We start from the raw sequence: 17,768 nt of genomic DNA, 5'->3' as shown, positions 1-17,768 counted from the left end.
AATAGGTTCTTAAAACAAATATAAATTCTTTAATTTAAATTATTAATATTAACAAAAACAAGGATGCCAAATTCACTAATCAGTATATTTGAATTCTCTAAGTTATTTGATTTTATATTTTTTATAATATATTTTTATTATACATATTTATAAATTTAGATTATGTATACTCAATTAACCTTTAATAAAATTAAATAGGGAGTAGTATTTTTTAGAGTAAAAATTACTACTACATGATAGCATATATGATTAAAATCAAATAAAAACAGCATTTACATAATAATTCGGAATTATTTACATCTAGCGTATAAAATAATTACACTGCACTGTCATGATCCCGATTCGAATTCTACAATTAGCATATTACACAACCATTTGTAAGACCACGAAAAGCACCACTACTTTATACCTTGAATGCAACTTCTAAAGTTTTATCAAAAATCAATATTGTAAATTTTTTACAAAATCCATAAATTATGATAATTTTCTAGTACTAATATTCATGTACTAGTATATATATTAGTATTATTAATTAGATTTAATTATAATATTCTCTCTCATCTCTTTCTCTCTCTCATTCATGGTTGTTGGAGATTCGATTCCCAGCATTCACGAATTTGATCACTCACCATTTCCATTTCCTCGATTCCTCCATAATCTTCATCGATTCTACTTTCCTTTTTCTGGATTGCTTCAATCTCTCTCCAACCTCTCCTTTCCCCCTTATTATTCGCTTCCTTTTCATCAATTTTCCCCCAAACCAATGAACAAACACAAATCAAATTCCCTCCCCTCTCGCTCGCAAATGTGGAATGCGATTGAATGCCCTAGGGGTTTTCGCGATTTCGCAACTAATTAGGTATTTCCGCGTTCAATTTGTGTGTTTCCTTTTGTTTTGAGGTGTTAATTGTTCAAAATTAACGAGCTTTGAGTTGAATAATGTTCTGATCTCCTGCTGCATTTGCATGGATTTGAGCATTTTTGTTTGACTTGGCCTCGCCGTGGTTGATGTTGTACATTGCGCTATTGATTGTGTACTTTTCGGTTTGCGAGCTTGGCGTTTGTCACACTGGTCTTGCTGTTTGAGATTAGGGGTTTGTGATAACTAGGCATTTCTAGGTCGGGAGAGGTGGATATTAGTTGTTTTCAGTAAATGTAGGTGGTCCTTATCCGCCGCGTAGCTCATTGTTGCATTTATTCGTATCTCGACCGCGTGATCATATCCATTTCATTAATGCAACTTGTATTTATGCACTTATTATATTATATGCATTGATTATATGGCATATCGAGAATTTTGGTAAATGTTGTGTAGTCTTGAAATGAGCTCCTGAAAGCAACCGCGCAAGTGAATTTATGATATCTATATCTCTGCTGGCTCTTGCATTTTAAATCTCATCTCGGAATATATGAGGTAGAATTGTTTCTGTGTTGGCTTTATTTTGGAAAATTGGTGCTTGTCTATACATTGGCGTTAATACCATCTTTTGCCTATTGCTGATTGTTTTTTCGTGGTTATTCTTATGGATTAAGCATGCGAAAGTCTATTCCTTATGTAGGGGAATGGTGTGTCTTTCCAAAGATTCGATATCTTGCCTTTTTTCCTTTGCGGTTTACGATAATTTATACGCAGATTTGGCTTTTTACCGAGTCTGAATCTGTCAATTTGTTTCCACGAGCCCGAGTATTATCAAGTTCTATATGGTACAGTAACTCAGAGTGATGGGGCGTTCTTTAAGAACTGTTGACACACTTAAAGCTTACCAAAATCAGGCTGGTGTGCTGGTAAAAAACTATGTACTAGCGGATCCTTACATTCCATACACTTCAATGTTTCTTGGAATGGTTACTTGCAAATTGGTATGTCAGTCCTTCCCAATTGCTTATAGATTGATTTAAAGTCCAGCGCATACTCTGGTACATTTGGAAGTTGTAGTTGTCAAATATGAATGTTCTTCTAGTTTGGAAGTTCGAACTACATGTAGAAAAATCTAATTATTTATTCGGCAGTTAAAAAGTTACTATAAAGAAGCATGTTTTCTTCAGTTCTCTCTTGTTTCTAAGACTTTACTGAAATCCAGTCACTCTTTGTCCCTCTGGCAGGCCTATGATCTGAGTCAGCTCATCAGCACATTTTACTTCATAAATTATAATGCCCTCACTAAGATCCAAAGGATGGACTGGAATAACCGGTGAATTAATTCTCTCTGCTGCATTTAGTTTTGCCCTTCTTTTGTATTTAGTTTTGTTACTCTGCTGACAATTGTTATATCATCTTTTTTGCAGTGCCATTTCCACTCTTCATGCCGTTTTTATTTCGATTATGGCTTTATACTTTGTATTCTGGTCTGAACTTTTCTCTGATCAAAATCATTCTGCTGGACTAGTTACTTTCAGAAATTCATCTATCTCGACATTTGCACTTGGGGTAAGTGCCTGATGTATCTATTCGCTTGCGTTTTTATTGTTGCAAAATTATCCATAATATGTGAAATGGCTTTTAAATTCTTAATTTATTTTCTGTAAATAGTCTTAGACATGCTGCATTTGTTGATAGATCTATCGTTCAGCAGCATATATTCAACATTTCAACCAAGTACTCTACGACTTTCTAAATCCAACTGCACTGTTGTTCCGTTCCTTTTGACCATGTCTTTCTCATCATTACTTAAAGTTACTCTCGCCAACTGTTTTCTGGAAATGCAGCCAAGCTTTGTTTCTGTTATTTTAAACATATATTCTGTGTAGAAGGAAGACAGCATGTGTCCACTATAACTTCTGCTGCTTCAAGTATTACAGATAGGAATAGGAGTAGCCAATAAATGACAATTTTCTTATAAAGTTTTTTTACTCGTTAATCTCTATTGGGGGTTTATGACCTTAATATATGCCGTCAAATGAAAATACAGCCACATTTACAGTTTCTTGTTTTGTTACTGCCATATTTTAGTTCAAAAAAAGAGAGACAAGTGCACAGATAGTACACAATGAAACCATAAAATTTGACGGTGAAGCACTTCTTCCAGGGGTTCTTGTTTCAGTTCTGATGATATATGTGGTGATGGGTTGCCCATGATATTTATTTTCTCTGTTTGCTTTTGTGATTTTTGGCAGCTCTCTGTTGGCTACTTCTTGTCAGACCTTGGAATGATCTGTTGGCAATATCCTTCTTTAGGTGGACCTGAGTATGTAAGTGAACTGCTAGAATGAGAATTATTAGGCTCAACATATCTCTCCATATGCATTTGTCTCTCACTCTAAACAAGTGCTTTTGGATCCTAGGTTCTCCATCACTCTCTTTCGGCAATTGCAGTCGCATATGCCATGTACATGGGGGAGGGCCAGCTCTACACATATATGGTCCTGATATCTGAGATAACAACACCATGTATCAATATGAGATGGTAAGTTTTCCAGGCTGCAGTTCGCGGAATGGGGAGGGAATTAGAACTCTGATTGATTCGTCTGTAATTTGGACAGGTATCTTGATGTATCTGGATTGAAGAATTCCATTGCATATCTTATCAATGGAGTCATCATATTTTTCAGTTGGTTGGTAAGTCAATTACATCATATTAGGCTTCGTTTCTTGTCCATGCTTAATGAAGTTATTATTGGGAAATGCAGGTTGCAAGAATTCTTTTGTTTGGTTACATGTTCTACCATGTATATCGTCACCACAACCAGGTATGCATGCCTTTCTTAGCACCTCGTCGCGACATTGTATCGTTTATTGCATTTCATTCCTCAAATAAGATGTCTCAACCCAGTATAGTTCTTCAAGAACTCATGCTTTCCACTTTCCTTGGCCCTCCTCTTAATAGCATTCTGACATGTTTGTAACTAAGGATTCTTTCAACTTTTCTTAGTATTCTGAAATTGAAGGTCGTCTGCTGCCTCGTCTCGACACACCCTAAGCAATTTCAATCTAGATAGGTAGAGTACTTTATAAGAAGGGAATCTGGCTAGGTGCCTAATAAAATTTACAAAACTTTGTGCAGGTGATGCAGATGCACATATTTGGTTCTCTTTTGGTGTTTGTTGTGCCCTTGGCACTCGGAATCATGAATTTGATGTGGTTCGGGAAGATCCTCAAGGGTATGAAGAAGACCTTAATGAAAAAGACATGAAAAATATAGTGCAATGCTTCACCAAGACATGATGATGCTGTACATATCCCCGGCATCTGTGCTCGGATTCTGTGGGAAAGAGGCGAATCCAACGATACACACACAGTAGCAGATAGATTTCACATTTGATGCTGGAAATCAACCTGCTGTCAATACTGACCACACATTTTTGTGTCTGAAAAGATGATATGATTCTCTACTTTTAATTCTTCCTCTCTTGCAAAGGGGCTTATTTTGACCAGGAAAAACAGAGCTGTGGGGAAGAAAGTTAAGTAATTGGTAAACGACGACGTATTTTGTCCGTTCGAAACAAGCAAAATCAATAAGACTGGGCCAAATTATAAGCCATACCATTCATAAAACCAACTTACAAAACTTAATAAAACACACTACTTCCAAACGCTCAATTTTGTTTTATTTTCATTTTTCACAACATTCTAATTTTGTGATTGTGTAAATGGACCAGAGATTTCATGTGACATATTGAGCTGTGGCTTTTCAACTAAATGGGAAATGCATATATAAAGCTGAAATCATATGTACAAATATGGAGGGTACACAAGAGTAAGCTCTCACTGGTATGGACATAACACAAGCTTGATACGGTCGAATTTTCAAGAACAACAGGAAGCACTGTTTGCCCTTTCCGCTGGTCGATCCACGAGGACCATGCCCGATGGGTTTGGTGTCTGCTGCAGCCGTGGTAATCTCTTTGCTGTATACACAAGTTTATACAAAGAAAATGAGTGATGCAAAGGTGTTATCACGGCATAAATAGTTACTCACTCGCACGTGGTCACACACGCACAACATATCTAGACTACTGGTGCTTGATTACATGGTAAAAGAGTAATAAAACGCTTACCTATTTCATAAAATACTTCGTTGACGTTGGCTGCTGTCTTTGCAGAAGTTTCCAAAAAGAAAAGACCATTTTCTTGGGCATAAGTTTGAGCATCCTGCAAAACAAAGTCCATTTTAGAGCCTAATATAAACTGGTTGAAATGAGGGGCAATTATAGTGGCACATCTCTCCACATTCTAGCACCAACGCATGGAAGAAACGGGTATTTGAATGTTTGCCTCATGCCAAACCTATGTCCATTGTCGAAAAAATTCAAGAGCTCATTGCCAAAGCTTGATCGATTTTGATGTGAGGTATTCAGACAGGTTGTTGTAAGCTAGTGAAGATGATGCATTTAGAAACTCGAAATTTTCGTGTCGAGTGAATCTTGAAAATTACAAATAAAAACATTTGCCCAAGTTTTCTATCCCTAAAAATTCAGAACACTTAAGCATAGTATTCACAGAAAATGAAGGAGAAGAAAATGATAAATGCTTGCCTCGGGTGCAACCGTTCGTCCATCCAACATATCTGATTTATTCCCAGCGAGTGCCATAACCATATTTGGATTACCTTATGCCACAGTGCAAAGGAGAGTCTTAATTTAAAATTAAGGGAAATAGGGGACATTGAATTCACAATTAAGTGTACAAAGCATGCTCCTCGACTCAATTCTATTTCTCTCCAATCATGAAAGTTTGTACTTCCTTTTTGAGTTGTTTAGTAAAAGTTATTACCTTGTGCCTGAAGCTCTTTAACCCATTTTTTGGCTCGGTCAAACGAGGCCTGCAAAGTTGACAAGAATAGTTAGAAACGGAATCCATTTTTTTTGGCTCGGTTGAGTGTGTTAAGTAGTCGGAATTACTTGATTCGTGATATCATAGACAATGATGGCTGCAGCAGCCCCTCTGTAATACATTGGAGCTAAGCTGTGGTATCTCTCTTGACCAGCCGTGTCCCATATCTCGAATTTCACAGTTGCATCATCCACAGCGACTGTTTGTGAAAAAAAGGCAGCCCCTATTGTCGATTCCTAAAACACCAGACCAGTTGAGTCACAACAGAGCCCACATGAAAATACGAAAATTTCAAATCTTTGACGTTTATCATATACTACCAACCTGGAACTCAACGAACTGCCCTTTCACAAAACGCAACACTAGACTAGATTTTCCAGCTCCGACATCTCCTAGGAGTACCTAAAATAGGGGAAAATCAACAAAACCTCATTCCATTTTGCAATGATAATACGAGTCACAAGTGTGAGCGTTTCGACTACATTTCTAATCAGGTCTACAAACAAAATGCAGAAAGCTAATCAAATCTTCCAAAATATTATCTCCCAAAATATTTCGTATGCAATCTTATCATACAAGAAGAAGTACTAATTCTACATTATAACGGCTGATTTAAACCACTCGACATAAACGAATCATACGAGACAAATTCACTCTTGAAAATAAAAAGGACTAAAAAAGAACTCTGCAAAAAATTAGTTTTTGCTCAAACCAAATCAAACATGGTTTTGGACAGTCTCACTTTTCTGAAATACTTCTTTCTTATATTTAATCAAATGCATAGAATTAACTACCGTAATTCACAAGCAACGACATATATACATACAAATTCAGAAGGCTAATAACTAACTACAATTTTCACAATCAAATACTAATTTATACAGATTTTTCCAAAAGATTTCTCACACCAAAAATTGCAAGCAGTAAACCTAACTATCAAAAATTGGCACAAATTCTTCTGCTGGAAAGTTCAAAAACTCAAATTGGCAAGAAATCAAACAAACACGTGGTGTTCATGAAGAATTAAATCAAGCACGGGTTGAAAACTGAGATCTTTTAAAGCTGAAATGGATTTAAATACAGAGGAAAAAGTAAAGCGAAACCAGCTTAGCGTTGATGTTCTTTGATGGAGTACGTACTAAACAAGCCCAACAGCAGTAAAGCCCAAGACAGAGTATCAGTTCGGCATGACTAAAGAGTATCAGTCCGGCGTGACTAAAGAGTTCAGTTCGGTACAACCAAAGAGTTCGGCCCCAGCCTACAGCTCGGTGAAAGCCAACTCATCAAGCTCTGCTCTCAGGTCGGCATCAAGCTCTACTCTCAGATCGGCAAAAGCTGCTCGGCAATAATTCAGCAGTTCGGTCTCAGTATTTGACCGAACTAGGAGATAGTGGACTCATGCAGGATTTCCACCTCCACTACACCCACGATCTATTTAGTGGTGTCAAGCAGTCATTAACTCATGCAGGATAGTGGACCCATGCAAGATCGCCACGATCTCCACGACATCCACTACCTAGTAAATGCTGCATGCCACGATCTTGGTCCTTTGTATAAATAGAACCTAGATCTGATAGATAAGGTCTGCTGCTTCTTCTTTTAAACTCTAAAAAAAGCTCTCTAGAGAGAATATCATAAAGCAGGCCAGTGTTGTAAGCTGTAATTCGCAGATCAAGCAATACAAACCTGCCCCCATTTCTCCCCGTGGACGTAGATTTACCTCAGTAAATCGAACCACGTAAAACCTCTGTGTCGTAATTTATTTTTACGTGCATTAATTACCATCGAAAATTCGCCGCTTCATCACTGGCGCCGTCTGTGGGAAACAGAGAACCAAATTTGTGATAAAGCGAGTTTTTGATCCTCTTCTACCAAAAAAAAAAAAAAAAAAAAAAAAAATGCATACCAGATCACATAACACCCGTGCCTCCGTCCGTGATAACCATGAGGAAGCTAATCCAGCAGCCCATAGGCCTGGAAAGCAGCCTCGTGAGAAATCTACTTCCAGTTCTCACGGAGAAGGAACAAGCCGCTCAAAAGGTCCACACACCGAGTCTTCCCAGCAGTCTGATTTGAACGAGGCTGTCAAGCTGTTCTTGGCCGAGAAGCAGGAGGAGTTCTTAACCTTCCTGCAGAAGAGCCAACAGTCGGAGAAGACAACGGCGGATTCTCCCTCCTCATCCAGACATGAAAGTCACTACCGCAGTAGTGACGTGTCTTCCAGGAGAAAGAATCCTCAACCCCGACATGTTCCTCCTCGGTACCGGAACCACAGGAGAACTCCATCTCCTCCGTACCGAAGAGATGTCGGGTTCGCCATGTACGGAGCATTAAAGACTCCATTCTCGGACGACATCACCCGGACTCCTTTGCCGCGGAACTACCGGACACCGTCAATGACTTATGACGGGCTAGAGGATCCTCATGACTTCTTGGGACGCTATCAATATAATATGGCGAACCAGGGTCTCAATGAGGTCCACATGTGCAAACTGTTCCCCGAGTTGCTCATCGGGAACGCCAGAAGGTGGTTCGACAGCCTTCCTCAAGGCAGCATCAGATCTTACCGAGATCTCATGGATGCTTTCCACAGGAGGTTCTTTCAGAAAGCGGAAGCCCGAATCACTTCGGCTCAGCTGCTTTCTATACGTCAAGGTCGCGACGAAAAGATCAGCGATTTCCTGACGAGATTCCATAAGGAATGCCTACAAGTAGATAATCTCAATGATCTACTTGTCATCTCGGCATTCCAAAATGGAATCCTGCCCGGAGCTCTCTACAGAAAGCTCGTGGAGTGCGGTCCGCAAACAGCTCAAGAAATGTGGGACATTGCGGACCAGTTTTCTCGTGCGGATGAGGCAGACCGTCGAAAACGGTCGTTAGACAGCTCATCCCAAGGAGACAAAAGGAAGCCCGATCAAAGCGACCAGGTGCTTCCTCGCCGAACTCCTTTTGAAAGAATTCAAAGGGCACCAGTACAAGGCAGATTGGGACCACGTCTCCATCCTGAGAAGCCGCCCGCTCAGTTCGTACCATTAAACAAGTCAAGAGCGGAAATTTTCGAACTACATTCCGATATGTTCGAAAAACCAAAGCGGATGACGAAATCAGCCGCACGGCGACTTCAGGATCAATATTGCTCCTTCCATCAAACCCACGGTCACGATACCGAGGAGTGCCGAGATTTGGCTGCAGGTATTGACGTTCTTGTGAAAACAGGAACGTTAAAAAAATACCAAAGCAAGCAGCCGAAAAAGAACAAAAGGCAGAGAGGTGCGAATTGCAATCCTCAGGATCCGAAAAGGCATGAGGATCCCGAAGACGACGACGAGCCGCAATATGATGGAGTAATCCTGACTATTGATGCTCTCCCAGCAGGGAAGACTAAGTCGTCCCTAAAAGCAGAACGCAGAGGTTCCAATCAAGAGGAACCAACACATAAAAGGCTGAAGAAAGACGAAGTGATTACATTTTCAGATGCCGATCCCGTCCCAGCCATCTCTCCTCACCAAGACGCTATTGTCATCCAAGCCGGGGTGGCAAACAAACTGGTCCACAGAGTATTTGTGGATACAGGAGCGTCAGTCAGCATTCTTTTTAAAGAATGTTTCGATAAAATGGAAGTGGATCCAGCTCGGCTCAGTCCGGCTCCACTTCCTCTGAAAAGTTTCGCCCAGGAGGACACCCGCCCTGAAGGTATTATCAGCCTTCCGATCACGGTGGGAAAAGCGCCTACAAGCTCCAGTACGATGATCGAGTTCTTTGTGGTGAAAGCTCGGTCTCCGTACAACATCATCCTGGGGAGGGACTGGCTCAACACAGTTCGGGCCGTTTGCTCTACTTATCACCTCACCATCAAGATTCCCACTAAAAATGGGATAGCGGTCATCCGAGGTGATCAAAAGAGAGCAAACGGCCCGAACTGTGTTGAGCCAGTCTTTCCCCAGGATGATGTTGTACGGGGACCGAGCTTTCACCACAAAGAACTCGATCATCGTACTGGAGCTTGTAGGCGCTTTTCCCACCGTGATCGGAAGGCTGATAATACCTTCAGGGCGGGTGTCCTCCTGGGCGAAACTTTTCAGAGGAAGTGGAGCCGGACTGAGCCGAGCTGGATCCACTTCCATTTTATCGAAACATTCTTTAAAAAGAATGCTGACTGACGCTCCTGTATCCACAAATACTCTGTGGACCAGTTTGTTTGCCACCCCGGCTTGGATGACAATAGCGTCTTGGTGAGGAGAGATGGCTGGGACGGGATCGGCATCTGAAAATGTAATCACTTCGTCTTTCTTCAGCCTTTTATGTGTTGGTTCCTCTTGATTGGAACCTCTGCGTTCTGCTTTTAGGGACGACTTAGTCTTCCCTGCTGGGAGAGCATCAATAGTCAGGATTACTCCATCGTATTGCGGCTCGTCGTCGTCTTCGGGATCCTCATGCCTTTTCGGATCCTGAGGATTGCAGTTCGCACTTCTCTGCCTTTTGTTCTTTTTCGGCTGCTTGCTTTGGTATTTTTTTAACGTTCCTGTTTTCACAAGAACGTCAATACCTGCAGCCAAATCTCGGCACTCCTCGGTATCGTGACCGTGGGTTTGATGGAAGGAGCAATATTGATCCTGAAGTCGCCGTGCGGCTGATTTCGTCATCCGCTTTGGTTTTTCGAACATATCGGAATGTAGTTCGAAAATTTCCGCTCTTGACTTGTTTAATGGTACGAACTGAGCGGGCGGCTTCTCAGGATGGAGACGTGGTCCCAATCTGCCTTGTACTGGTGCCCTTTGAATTCTTTCAAAAGGAGTTCGGCGAGGAAGCACCTGGTCGCTTTGATCGGGCTTCCTTTTGTCTCCTTGGGATGAGCTGTCTAACGACCGTTTTCGACGGTCTGCCGCAAAAGAATGTCTGCAGATTGCGCTAAAAAGTGCCGAGCAATCAGTTCGGCACCATCAAGCATAGCAATCACAGCAACCGGAGTCGGAGGCAAGCGAGATGACCGAAGTCACTTCAGAGCCGAACTCAATGACCGTTCAGTTATACGAAGATGATCCATCCAGAACGGTCAACGTCGGCTTCGCAGGAACGCCTCTACTCCGGGAAAAGACCATTCAGCTCCTCAAGGAGTACAAAGATGTCTTTGCATGGTCTCCGTTGGACATGACCGGAGTGCCCCCCGAGGTAATCACTCATCGGTTAAATATTGATCCTTCAATCCGGCCAGTAAAACAGAAGCAAAGACTCTTTGCGGCAGAAAGAAGCCAAGTCATCCATGACGAAGTCCGCCAATTACTAAAAGCGGATGTACTATTCGAGGTGAAATATCCTTCTTGGGTGGCCAATCCTGTGATGATCAAGAAAAAAGGAGGAGGATGGCGGATGTGCATAGATTTTACCGATCTAAACAAGCACTGTCCAAAAGATTGCTATCCCCTTCCGAATATAGATAAAAAAGTAGAAGCTTTGATCGGCTTCGAAATTTTCTGTTTTCTTGATTTATACAAAGGATATCACCAAGTGTTGATGGATGAGAGTGATGCTCCGAAAACAGCTTTCATCACCGATTTCGGCATTTTCGCTTATAAAAAGATGCCATTCGGTTTAAAGAATGCCGGAGCCACTTATCAAAGGATGGTAGACAAGCTTTTTCGGCACCTAATCGGGAAACAGGTTGAAGTGTATGTCGACGACATAGTTGTCAAAAGCAAAAGCACTTCGGAGTACGAAGACAACCTCAAATCCACTCTCGACGTGCTCCGGAAAGCCAACCTCAAACTCAACCCCCAAAAATGTACCTTTTTGGTAGATTCAGGAAAATTTCTGGGTTGTTGGGTTTCAAAGGACGGACTCAAGGCAAACCCTTCAAAAGTCCAAGTCATTCAAAACATGGCAATGCCGAAGTCCATACATGACGTGCAAAGGCTAACCGGATGTCTAGCCGCACTGAATCGATTCCTTTCCCAAGCAGCCGAAAAGCAACTGCCGTTCTTCAAAGTGTTGAAAAAAGCACCAAAGTTCGAGTGGGGAGCCGAGCAGAAAAAGGCCTTTGACGAGCTCAAAAGTTATCTAGCCGAGCTTCCTATTCTCTCTGCTCCAACCGAAGCCGAAGTAATATTCTTATACTTAGCGGCATCAGATCAAACCATCAGCGCGGTGCTTGTACGAGAAGAAGGCCTAAAGCAGTTTCCCATCTACTTTACAAGCCGAGCATTAAGAGGTCCAGAAACAAGGTATCAACCTCTGGAAAAAATTGCTCTGGCGTTAGTAAATGCAGCAAGGAGACTGCGGCCATACTTCTATGCTCACAAGGTATGTGTCTTAACCGATCTGCCTCTTCGGCAAGTTTTGACCAAGCCAGAAGCATCAGGCAGAATCGCCAAATGGGCCATAGAGCTGGGAGAACACTCGATCGAGTACCTACCTCGGAAAGCCATCAAGGGACAAGCCTTGGCAGATTTTCTTACAGAGGCCAAGTTCGATCAAGCAATCCCTGTCATTGCCGAACAGAAAAAGTCTGCCAATGCCGAACTTGCACAGCCCTTGGAATCCGAAGTAGAGCCGCCAGACTGCTGGAGCGGATTCGTAGATGGAGCTTCAAACAAGATGGGAAGTGGAGCTGGTATTTTACTCGTCGCTCCCGACGGACACGAGGTAACCTACTCACTTCGGTTCCTATTCCCCACTACTAATAATGAAGCCGAGTACGAAGCCCTCCTGGCCGGACTTCAGTTAGCGCAAAGTCTGCTCGTCAAATCTCTCAAAGTCCATTGTGATTCACAAATCATAGTAAATCACATGTTGGGTACCAGTGAAGCCCGTGACGAGAGAATGAAGAAGTATTTGGACAAAGTGCAAAGCATCAGCCGAAGTTTCTCCTATTTTCGGATAATCCGCGTTCCCAGAGCGGAAAATAGCCGAGCAGATACCTTAAGTAAGTTGGCCTCAGATCCGAGTTCAAAGGCGGAAGAATTAATGCATCGAAGCATTGATGAAGCCGAGGTACACTCAATATCCAGCTCGCCGAACTGGATGACGCCGATCTTGCAGTATCTGGATCAAGGACAATTGCCCGAAGATAAGAGAGAAGCTCGGAAGATCACGTGCCGAGCACTTCGGTACGAACTTCATGAAGGAGTCCTCTTTAGAAAGTCTTACCTCCAGCCGTTATTGCGGTGCGTAGGACCAGAAGAGACGGACTACATCCTCAGAGAAGTTCATGAAGGGTCGTGCGGTAGCCACATCGGAGCTAGAGCTTTAGCTAAAAAAGTTCTAAGATGGGGATATTATTGGCCAACCTTGGTACAAGAAGCAGTGCAGCTCGTCAAGACATGCCCGAAGTGCCAAATCCATGCAAATATCCCAAGAATGCCGCAGACCGATCTATCCACTATGCAAAGCCCTTGGCCTTTCATGCAATGGGGCATAGACATAGTGGGACCACTTCCTCAAGCTCCTCGGCAAATGAAATTCCTAGTCGTTGCCGTGGACTACTTTACGAAGTGGGTAGAAGCCGAACCATTAGCTACGATAACGAGCTCGAAGGCATTGGATTTCGTCTGGAAGAACATAGTGTGCCGATTTGGCATACCCCACATCCTCATCTCGGATAACGGGACTCAGTTCACTGACAAGACGTTCAAGAATTGGTGCCAAGAGCTGAATATTCAACAGCGGTTCACTTCGGTCTCTCATCCACAAGCAAACGGACAAACGGAGGTAACAAATCGTATCCTGGTGAAAGGGTTAAAAGCTCGGTTAGAACAAGCCAAAGGACAATGGGTAGAAAATCTCCCTCAAGTCCTATGGTCCTACCGAACTACACCCACAACCTCCAATGGTGAAACTCCATACAGTCTGGTGTACGGCACTGAAGCCGTAATTCCGGTGGAGATCGGCGTACCCAGTCCCCGAACTCTAAATTTCTCCTCAGAAATGAATGACGACGGACTGAGAGCCGAGCTAGATCTTGCCGAAGAAAGAAGAGAATTGGCATGCATAAAAGCAGCCAAGTACAAGGAGCAAGTAGCCCGGTATTACAACCAAAGGGTGAAGAAGCTGCAATTTCAAGTGGGAGATCTCGTCCTGAGAAACAACGAAGTAAGCCGAGCAGAAAAGCTGGGCAAACTCGAACCCACATGGGAAGGTCCGTATCGGGTATCAGAAGTCCTCGGCAAAGGGTCTTACAAATTGGCTCACATGTCAGGAGAACAGGTACCCCGAACATGGCACATTTCCAACCTCAAAAAGTTCCATTTGTAAGAGACAGTCCGGTCAGTCAGTCTTGAGTCCTGTTTGCTCAATGTGCTTTATTTGGTTTACTTGGTCTTTATTTGTCTCTGTGCGTTTTGTTTGTGTGTTTTGTCTGTCTCTGTGCGTGTCGTCTCTTACAAATGTTACTGAGGTATCTTGTTCTTCGAAGACTGATCCCCTTCTTAGAACATATACAAGCTAAACAATTGTGAGTCAAAGCTTCTAAAGAGGATACAAGACCACAATTCAGCTTAAACAAGCAGTTCGTCTGAAACGAGCTGCAACAAGCCCACGATTGTGCGTCAAAGCTTCTAAAGAGGATACAAGACCACAATTCAGCTTAAACAAGCAGTTCGTCTGAAACGAGCTGCAACAAGCCCACGATTGTGCGTCAAAGCTTCTAAAGAGGATACAAGACCACAATTCAGCTTAAACAAGCACTTCGTCTGAAACGAACTGCAACAAAAGTCCAATTCTCGCGATAAAACTTGCCTGAATTAGGACTAGGGAAAGTCCGATCCACGCGATAAAACTCGCCGAATTAGGACAAGGGAAAGTCCGATCCCCAAATTAGGACAAGGGAAAGTCCGATCCCCAAATTAGGACAACGGAAAGTCCGATCCGAGCGATAAAACTCGCCAAATTAGGACACAAACCAAGTCCGGTCAAAGAAGAGTTCACTTCATGAGACCGTGGACAAACATCAACTTACCCCATACTTTTTTCCAGAATGCCGAAGTGATTCACTTCGCTTTTCGGGGGGGGGTAGTGATGGAGTACGTACTAAACAAGCCCAACAGCAGTAAAGCCCAAGACAGAGTATCAGTTCGGCATGACTAAAGAGTATCAGTCCGGCGTGACTAAAGAGTTCAGTTCGGTACAACCAAAGAGTTCGGCCCCAGCCTACAGCTCGGTGAAAGCCAACTCATCAAGCTCTGCTCTCAGGTCGGCATCAAGCTCTACTCTCAGATCGGCAAAAGCTGCTCGGCAATAATTCAGCAGTTCGGTCTCAGTATTTGACCGAACTAGGAGATAGTGGACTCATGCAGGATTTCCACCTCCACTACACCCACGATCTATTTAGTGGTGTCAAGCAGTCATTAACTCATGCAGGATAGTGGACCCATGCAAGATCGCCACGATCTCCACGACATCCACTACCTAGTAAATGCTGCATGCCACGATCTTGGTCCTTTGTATAAATAGAACCTAGATCTGATAGATAAGGTCTGCTGCTTCTTCTTTTAAACTCTAAAAAAAGCTCTCTAGAGAGAATATCATAAAGCAGGTCAGTGTTGTAAGCTGTAATTCGCAGATCAAGCAATACAAACCTGCCCCCATTTCTCCCCGTGGACGTAGATTTACCTCAGTAAATCGAACCACGTAAAACCTCTGTGTCGTAATTTATTTTTACGTGCATTAATTACCATCGAAAATTCGCCGCTTCATCATTCTTGTTTGCGCTTGATGCCATTAGAAATTTTAGGGAAAATTCAGCAGATGAATCAGGTGGAGTAGCAATTGAAACTTTGATTGAAGGAAAGGGATTTTAGTTGTGGTTTTGCAATGGTTATGAGTTGACGCCAAGAAAGGAAGAAGTTTAAAGCATATAATTATAATCATATAATGAATCAACCCCCCAATTTTAGCGATTTCCCATTTTTGACCCTCCAAATTATATTTCTTTGTCCTATAAAAAATTTTCGCAAAAATATCTATTTTCTTTTTTCACTTAACATACAAACCAATATCTCATATAAAATCCCTTGTCATGTGTGCATCTATTCTAGGACAAAGGGAGTATTAATTTATAATAAAATAGGATTAGATTAAGTTAATATGACATGAGAAATATTACAGTAACAGTAAAAATGGATTATTATTATTGTTGATGGACCATAAACAAACAGAAAAGGTGGCAGTCGGTTCACGAGTGTGATCAAAAGCTGAAATACCAATTGGTGACAAAGACATGGTAAGAGCATCCACTATAGGCGGATGCTTTCAATAGCCCCGCCCCTTTTTTTGTCCACAGCCCCACTTTTTTGTCCATAGCCCCAATTTTTTCCTCCACTGCCTCACTATAGGCGGACACTTCCAATAGCCCCAAAATTTTATAACCAATTTTTATTTTTATTTTAATTCAATTATAATAAGTAATTAAATTTATCGGACTATACGTAATTATAAAAAAACGGGTATAAGTGAAGAAATTAAAATTAAACACCACATTTTCGTTGTATTAAAGTGGGGGTAAAAGTATACAACGAAATATTAATCTATTAAACATCATAATAGTGTTCACACTGCACCGGCACCTCCCCTACGTGCCCAAACTTCTTCAACTAAATCGGCCTGGAGTGTGGTATGTGATGTGCTCCTGCGCATATCACTGAAACGTTGAATCAAATATTCATTGCTCCGTGGTACACCCATCTGGATCGGCGCGGAGGTGAATCCGTTACTTGTACTTGCGCCCTCTTCCGGTGCCCAACGCTCTGCCCCAAATCCTTCATCTTCTATTATCATATTATGCAATATGATACATGCTAACATAATATTTGCGACATCATCTTCGTGCCAAACTCGTGCCGGGCAACGTATAATGGCCCATCGCGGTTGGAGGACACCAAAAGCTCGCTCAACATCCTTCCTAGCACCCTCTTGTTTCCGCGCAAAGTATTGTTTCTTAGGTCCTACCGGTTGGCGAATTGTCTTGACGAATACGGGCCACCGGGGATATATCCCATCTGCCAAATAGTATCCCCTTCTGTATTGCGTTCCGTTGGCTACGAAACTGATTTCTGGACCCTCGCCCCGACATTCATCATTGAAGAGCGGCGATGACTGAAGGACGTTTATGTCGTTGTTCGAACCGGCAACACCAAAATACGCATGCCAGATCCGCAAGCGGTAGTCTGCTACGGCTTCCAGAATCATCGATGGATGTTTGCTTTTGAATCCAGTTGTGAACTGACCTTTCCACGCCACCGGACAGTTCTTCCACTCCCAATGCATACAATCGATGCTTCCTAACATTCCTGGGAAACCGTGGATCGAACCGTGCATATCCAGCAGATTTTGACATTCAGCAGGGGTGGGCTTTCGTAGGAACTCCCCACCAAATATTTCCCGAATTCCCTTACAAAACTGCCTAAGCACCGTGAGGCCAGTCGTCTCACCCATCTGTAGGTATTCGTCGAACATATCAGCTGGTCCGGCGTACGCAAGCTGTCGGATTGCGGCGGTGCACTTCTGAAGCGTCGACAACCCGATCCGGCCAGTGCAATCACTCCGAAGGGTGAAGCGTCGACAACCCGATTTCGTCGCTATATGGTTGAAAAGGGGTTGCGACATTCTGAATCGGCGGCGAAAAATCTCAGGTGGATACCGTGGGTTATCCACAAAGTAGTCAGCCATTAGACGTTGGTGCGCTCCGGTATGGTCTCGTGGGATGGTCCGCCGACGACTAATCGCACGAGGGATCGCGCCCTCCGCCACTTCCGCATTGCGTTCCGCCGCTCGCGCCGCTTCCTCCTCTTCGGCCTCGTACTCCACCTCTTGGATCAGATAATTCCACGCGTCCTTCCATAAATCGTTCATTTCAGATTACAAATTCTAGTGATAGAAAATATGTGTGTGAAGAGGTGGAATGTTTGGTGTGCAAATAATGAGAAGTGGAGGAGTGGTATTTATGGATGTAATTTTCGAAATAATTAAAAAAAAAAAAGAAATCAAAGTGGGGCGGACGTCCATA

The 17,768-nt window shown here is 42.6% G+C and overlaps 2 protein-coding genes across 3 annotated transcripts; one reads left to right on the top strand and one right to left on the bottom strand.

Moving 5' to 3' along the window:
* Window positions 1-567: 567 nt before the first annotated feature.
* LOC121775105 (TLC domain-containing protein 4-B-like) lies at window positions 568-4,378 on the top strand. 2 transcript variants are annotated; one of them, XM_042172078.1, is made up of 9 exons: window positions 568-859; window positions 1,634-1,860; window positions 2,104-2,192; window positions 2,287-2,428; window positions 3,115-3,189; window positions 3,283-3,404; window positions 3,481-3,556; window positions 3,628-3,687; window positions 4,002-4,378. In XM_042172078.1, the coding sequence occupies exons 2-9, from the start codon at window positions 1,723-1,725 to the stop codon at window positions 4,128-4,130; spliced, it is 831 nt and encodes a 276-aa protein (XP_042028012.1). In that variant the 5' UTR covers window positions 568-859; window positions 1,634-1,722; the 3' UTR covers window positions 4,131-4,378. The 2 variants fall into 2 exon arrangements, with proteins under 2 accessions (XP_042028012.1, XP_042028013.1); XM_042172079.1 differs by having other exon boundaries at window positions 1,560-1,860.
* Window positions 4,379-4,625: 247 nt separating this feature from the next.
* On the bottom strand, window positions 4,626-15,597 carry LOC121775107 (ras-related protein RABF2b-like). Its single transcript, XM_042172080.1, has 8 exons — window positions 15,468-15,597; window positions 6,874-6,894; window positions 6,095-6,172; window positions 5,839-6,006; window positions 5,711-5,759; window positions 5,473-5,546; window positions 4,996-5,089; window positions 4,626-4,845 (listed from the first exon to the last, which is right to left on the bottom strand). The coding sequence occupies exons 1-8, from the start codon at window positions 15,483-15,485 to the stop codon at window positions 4,745-4,747; spliced, it is 603 nt and encodes a 200-aa protein (XP_042028014.1). The 5' UTR covers window positions 15,486-15,597; the 3' UTR covers window positions 4,626-4,744.
* Window positions 15,598-17,768: the final 2,171 nt, after the last annotated feature.

The sequence above is a fragment of the Salvia splendens genome, chromosome 17 (genome assembly GCF_004379255.2).
Source record: "Salvia splendens isolate huo1 chromosome 17, SspV2, whole genome shotgun sequence".
NCBI classification, from domain to species: domain Eukaryota; kingdom Viridiplantae; phylum Streptophyta; class Magnoliopsida; order Lamiales; family Lamiaceae; genus Salvia; species Salvia splendens.
This window is presented reverse-complemented; position numbering and strand designations above follow the sequence as displayed.

Excerpts from the sequence above, each read along its gene's own strand:
- LOC121775107 (XM_042172080.1), bottom strand. Across the intron at positions 6,173-6,873 it reads AGAACATCAACGCTAAGCTG|GTACTCCTAGGAGATGTCGG; the intron begins GTTTCGCTTTAC and ends CCCCTATTTTAG. Across the intron at positions 6,007-6,094 it reads GGCAGTTCGTTGAGTTCCAG|GAATCGACAATAGGGGCTGC; the intron begins GTTGGTAGTATA and ends CTGGTGTTTTAG.
- LOC121775105 (XM_042172078.1), top strand. The coding sequence starts at position 1,723 with ATGGGGCGTTCTTTAAGAACTGTTGACACACTTAAAGCTTACCAAAAT. Across the intron at positions 3,190-3,282 it reads CTTTAGGTGGACCTGAGTAT|GTTCTCCATCACTCTCTTTC; the intron begins GTAAGTGAACTG and ends TTTGGATCCTAG. Across the intron at positions 3,557-3,627 it reads TCATATTTTTCAGTTGGTTG|GTTGCAAGAATTCTTTTGTT; the intron begins GTAAGTCAATTA and ends TGGGAAATGCAG.